The 6,070-nt window shown below is 33.2% G+C and overlaps 1 protein-coding gene across 1 annotated transcript; it reads left to right on the top strand.

Annotated features, from left to right (window-relative positions):
- Positions 1-1,108: 1,108 nt before the first annotated feature.
- On the top strand, positions 1,109-1,513 carry LOC132270569 (glycine-rich protein 23-like). The gene has a single exon (XM_059771749.1). The coding sequence runs from the start codon at positions 1,109-1,111 to the stop codon at positions 1,511-1,513; it is 405 nt and encodes a 134-aa protein (XP_059627732.1).
- Positions 1,514-6,070: the final 4,557 nt, after the last annotated feature.

Here is a 6,070-nt window from a genome sequence, read left to right on the forward strand (position 1 = left end):
GGGAGAGAAGAAGAAGAAACAAGAAAGAAGCTTAGAAGAAGAGGTGCTAATTCTGTTCCAGAATTTCCAATTTGCCGCTTAAACATGAGTTTCAATTTCTGCAATATCGTATCTCTGTGTATGTACAATTTTGTCTCTGTGTGTATTGTTGTTTGTATATGTATCTGTGTGTGTATATACCTTTTTTTACCCAAAGTCCTGTTTGGCCCTTTTTACCACTGCTACAGTTCCTGAACAGTGCGAACAGGAAGGAACAGATTATATTGTTCAACAGGAGAGGATTCTGGTCCGTCGTGCACCTCAGATGAGACATTCCAATTCCAATCGCTAAAGTCAAACTGTTACTAGCATGATGAAAACATGCTATTAATATTACATTGCACTGCATTCAAATTTTTGTACTCTTTCTAATCTTATTTTCTACCTTATATAGATATATATATATATTTTAAAAAAATTAGCTACATCTCTCTGGATATATTTTCTTTTTCGGGGAATTTATGAGACCTAAGCGCAAAAGTACAAATTTAAAAGGATCTTGGATATTTTTTTAAATATATATATTTATATATAATAATTACGAATTTATTCCTAAAATAATCTGATTAATAATTAGGAATTTGTTCATAAATAATTGAATTCATTCGCATCGAATTAAGCATTTTGAATATGAATTGAACAAAATAATTCAAAAAAAATCTGAAGGGCTTCAAATATATATATATATATAGAATGGATTGACAGATTTTCCTATATAAATCTTCAATATATCCTCTTTGCATTCTAAATACATATACTGAACGACCAATATATTTTCAATATATCCTCTTTGCATTCTAAATATATATACTGAACAAATTCGTTTAGAACTCCAAAATATATAACGTCTTTTAAGTCTAGATCTTCAATATTAAATTTGATAGTTATCCTAATTTAATTACTAAGAATTTATTATGTAAAATTGGACTATGGTTTGGAGTTATTTATTAATATAAATACATGCAGTAAGAGCACAATTATTCATTCATTGATAATATTTTAGAGTTCTCTTTGTGGATTCAAAATTGTTCTTTTGTGAGGGTTTATAGTTTCTGCTTCTTCTTCAGTTATGGCGAGGTATTTAGTCACGGGTGGAAATCGAGACGAAGGGGGCATCATGTTGGGTAGCTCTAGATTCACGTTCTTGTTCTACTCGATTGTTATGTTCCTCGCAGTCATGTCAGTGCTCATATTTGCGTGTGGTCATGACAATGATGACAAACCTAAGAAGAAAAGCGTGGACAAACCTAAGAAGAAAAGCAGCAGTAGTAGCTCTTGGGGTGGCGGTGGAGGCGGAGGTCCTATTTTTTGGGGTGCTGGTGCCGGAGCTGGTGCTGGAGCTGGAGCAGGAGTAGGTGCTGGTGGCGGTGGCTCTGGTTGCGGTGGCGGAGGTGGTGGCGGTTGTGGTGGCGGTTGTGGCGGCGGCGGCGGTTGTGGCGGCGGCGGCGGCGGCGGCGGGGGTGGTGGTTGCTGAGTTTCTAGCAGAGTTAGTGGCTTCAGTATCGCAGGCAGAGCTAATGTTAAAGAAAAGAAAAGTAGCATTGACTTATTTATTTTCAGTTTAATATGATCTTGTCGATGAAGAGTACTCTTGCTTTTGTGACACATATATTGATGTTTATACCAAGTAGATACAATTAATTTGATTCACCATGACCCATAATTTCTCCTCCATTTTTTGTTTTTTTTCTTCTTCTTTTTGACAAGTTGGAGGCATGGACTTGAGTAAAATCTATGTTAACACGATGGTTTATTGTCTCTAATGAACCCAATCAAGTTAAAAGTTTAAGAAAGATATTTTGAAATTTAGTTAGAACATGAAAAAAATGCTTTCAAAGAAAAATGTCTAATATATGTAACAAAAATAAAATAAAACAAATTGATAAATTAGACTGGGCTGAATTGGACCGTATAGTTTGGTTTAGTTTTGTGAGAGAATGGACTATGGTCTAGTTGGGATTTTAAAAATTAGAGAATCGGAACCAAAAAAGTAAAATCACCAGAAAAATTCCAATCTAGGGACATAATTTAGCGATTATTGGACACAAAATATTTGGGAATAGTTCAAGGCAGTTTAGTGTACTGTTTTTTCTCTTTAATTTCTCTCTTGTAATTGACAACGAGTCAACGACAATAAAGATACAATCTATAATTTCAACTCTCTTTTTTTAAATTTCACTTTAATATTTTTAAGGTTATACAATAATAAGAAATTATTGTGAAAATTTCTTTGTACTTATCAATTTCTCATCGCGCTCATTTTTTGGTATCAAATCAATTTGAGTAGGCTAGTCCAAGCCCAACCCAAATTTTCATGAATTTTGGACGATCACATGTTGGGTTGAGGTATGGGCAAGCCCCCAACTCGAATTCGGAATTAATTTTTATATATTTATAATTTTAAATGTAATATATATATATATAAATATATATATGTCTATATATGTATATATATCATCGTGATCAACATTTGCATTGGATTAAGCATTTTGAATATGAATTGAACAAAATAATTCTAAAAAAAGTCAAAAGAATATATATATATATAGAGAGAGAGAGAGAGAATGGATTGACAGATTTTCCTATATAAGTCTTATTATCTATCTATTCTATTCCACTTCCTTATTAGTACCATTCATGGTAATCACCTAGGTTTTCAACCAACTTCTTCTAAGAACCTGTAACTGTTGGAAATATTTTAATAAAAATATAATTGTGTTATAATTAATATGATTTTATTGTGAATATTATATTATTTTAATTAATATATTTATTATAAATTATTATCTAATTTATTAGTGTGTTAAATCCTATATTTATTTGACCACCAGCCCTTACAACTATACTATTATATATATGGCCAATATGAGAAAGTGATGAAGAATCTAATTATATATTTGAGGTGTGTCCATATATTCTCTAATTCTATTCAAGAGTTTATAGATAATTTTTTAGGATTATATTTGATAAGTTTATGGGCAGCAAGAAATCCACGTAGTTACCCTGTCTTCTTTCGGACATGCGGAATATCACTTGCAAACTCTTGGTTATATGTTGAAGCTGTTACTAGGATGTCAATTTTTACCGATCCCGTCCCGCCTCATTAATAACGAATATGAGAAGACTTTTTATATCGTTGGGGCGAGCATGGATATAAATTTTGTACCCGTCGCAAGTCACGGGACAGGTAAGGGTTTAGTATACATATCTTAGGGGCCCCACCCCGCCCTGCTAAGCATAAAACTATATTTAATATATATATATATTAATAACTTATTTTAGCGGCTTGCCTAGTTACCCATCTCTTACAATCCTAATTTGGGATGTAAACTTGATATTAAATTTGTTTTTGTTTTTGTTTTGGTTATGGTGGAAGTTGGAGCTTAGAACTTCTTGTGATTTGGTTGTATTAAACTTTTATTTTTGTTTATTATGTTCTTTAAATTATGTTACGTGTATGTTATTTTTTTTTATTTTTGTTGGGATACATAATTTCATTTATGTTATGCCATTCCCAGGCTTTTCACATTTAAATAGCAAGATCTTAAGTTCCAAAAAGTGAAAGAAAAAAATTTGTTAGTGGGGCGGGCATGGGGGCACATATTTCCCAACGAAACGGGGCTGGACATGAAAATCAAACCCGTCGCAGATCTCGAGCCGGGCATGGACTTAACAAAAATTAAAAGGGGCGGAATTTAAGAAAATCCGCTCTAACCCCGTCCCGTTGCCATCTCTAACTGTTACTACCGCCAATACCCACAGGTAAGGAGAAAGTATCAACTCATGCACTCCACATACTATCATTGTCCTCTAAAATTAGTACTAGCGAAATGGATTGCATGAAAAAATTCGCTAACATATTATGCGAACATGAAAACTAACCCATTAATGCCATCTATCCCCGAGAAGAAACAAGAATTGTTCTTCGTAGGGATTAGCTGAAAATAGCATGGTATTCACTCAATATTTGCATGAGATATCCATTCTATATATATATATATATATATATAGAGAGAGAGAGAGAGAGAGAGAGAGAGAGAGTTGCTTGAGAGGCATAAAAAAAATTTGTTATTCAAATATTCATAAGAGAAGAAACATCCACCACTAGTATTAGTGAGGAATACGAGGATCGCTCATGTGCTGGGAGGGCGCTTCACATTTTTAATTAAGCGGGTACTACTTTATTGAATTTTAAATATCAATACACGCACCAAAAACGAAAAACTAAATTTGTGGATCATTCAATGTGGTAAGTGTTGTATATCCATGTATATATTTTTTAACGTTCTTATATCCATGTCAACTTATTATTATGCCATTACATATATTAACTTACCCTAATATCTGCAATGTTACATTAATGTGTCATTGTAATATTCTGCCATTGTTGATATTGTGCTATTATATCGTGAAACGTGTATATAACCGTTATACTATTTGGTTATAAATACGTCTAGAAGTCTCAAGGTTTCTACACTACAAACCTTCTTAGTGGCTTTATATTATTTGGTTGTCATTGTTTTGCCAAATACACATTCGCTACATTATTCATTTTCTGCAATCCCACTGACCAAAGGACCATATTAAAGCTGTTCAACTTCCACTGCATTACGAGTGTACGTTTGAGGTGGATTTTTTGTTGTTGTATCGTGGAGAGTGGTGTAATGCACGTTTGCGGTGGATTTTTTGTTGTTGCATCGTGGAGAGTGGAATGCCGTAACCTGCTACACCGAGATATCATCTCAGAGGGGTGGATTTACTCTTAAGGGAAATGTATTCACACGCCTCAGCTAAGTCTTCGTATATTTTTATTTCATACTCTATTATTTCCCAACATAGCAGTACTCTATATTTTTCTTGATTTTTCATCCCTTTATTTCATACAATCCTAAGAGTAAATATTAAAAATGAGTACTGTGTTAACCACCACCACACTTATCCCAAACACTTCTAAGATCGACTCTTTCAATGGGTATTTCTATAAACGTTGGGGAGAAAGATCGAGTTTATTCTGCTTTGGACATAATTAATGTTGCTGAATTTTTAACCAAAACCAAACCTGTTGCGGGTCTGATAAAAAAGAAGTAAAATTTGCAGGCATACTTTATTGAGTACCATGTCTAATGAACTTTTTGATATTTATTATTCTTATAAAACAACATGTGAAATTTGGGTAAACCTAAATAAAAAAATATGTTGTTGAAGATGCTGGAACCTAAAAATATGCCATAGACAATTTCCTAAGTTTTGTAATGACTGAGGACAAAGATGTTTCATCTCAAATCCATGACTACCACGAACTAGTCAGTGAACTAAAAAATGAAGATATTGACTTACCTGAGTTATTTATTTCTGGATGCCTAATTGAAAAATTGCCCAGGTCTTGGAAGGACTATAAGAATAGTATGAAACACAAAATAAAATAGCTAAGCCTAGAAAATGTGATTGTAGATAGCAATTACACTAAAACTAGGCTAGAGATATGAAAGTAAACTAGTTAAACTAGAGATGTGATACAATCCATCAAGAAACAAGTGTGAACCATCAAATAAAGCATAAGAGTTTTCCATTAAGCACTATGTATTGACCATCACTAGATTAACATCATCAACCCACATAGACATGCATCAAATTCATTAAGTCTAGAGATAAAAACATGAACATCGATTTTAGCATGCATAGACATATGACTAGAGCCAAATGATCAATTGAAAGCATTAATCCATACAAATCAAGTAGCAATCACAAGATCTATATTTATGCAAGGTCAAAACATCTATTATAATTAAAATCCCCAAAAATACATAAAAGATAGGTTTGAGAAGCAAGCCTAGGGGCTATCTCTAACCCCAAGAGAAGGATTTAGCCACTCATTGTAGTGGACATAGAACCCTCAAGGGCTAGCTTGGAGGTTGGCATCATCATCTTCATCCTTACTTTCTTCCCAAAACCCTAGTTCTAGAGAGGATAAATTATTTTTTTCTATTTTCTAATGCCTATCTCTATCTCTCTTGAATGATACAATAATGTT

Source organism: Cornus florida, unplaced genomic scaffold, assembly GCF_030987335.1.
Source record: "Cornus florida cultivar Cherokee Brave unplaced genomic scaffold, ASM3098733v1 CherokeeBrave_3.0.0_Hap2_Chr08, whole genome shotgun sequence".
NCBI classification, from domain to species: Eukaryota; Viridiplantae; Streptophyta; class Magnoliopsida; order Cornales; family Cornaceae; genus Cornus; species Cornus florida.

What these genes read in the sequence shown, in the direction of transcription:
- LOC132270569 (XM_059771749.1), top strand. Translation starts at nt 1,109, where the DNA reads ATGGCGAGGTATTTAGTCACGGGTGGAAATCGAGACGAAGGGGGCATC.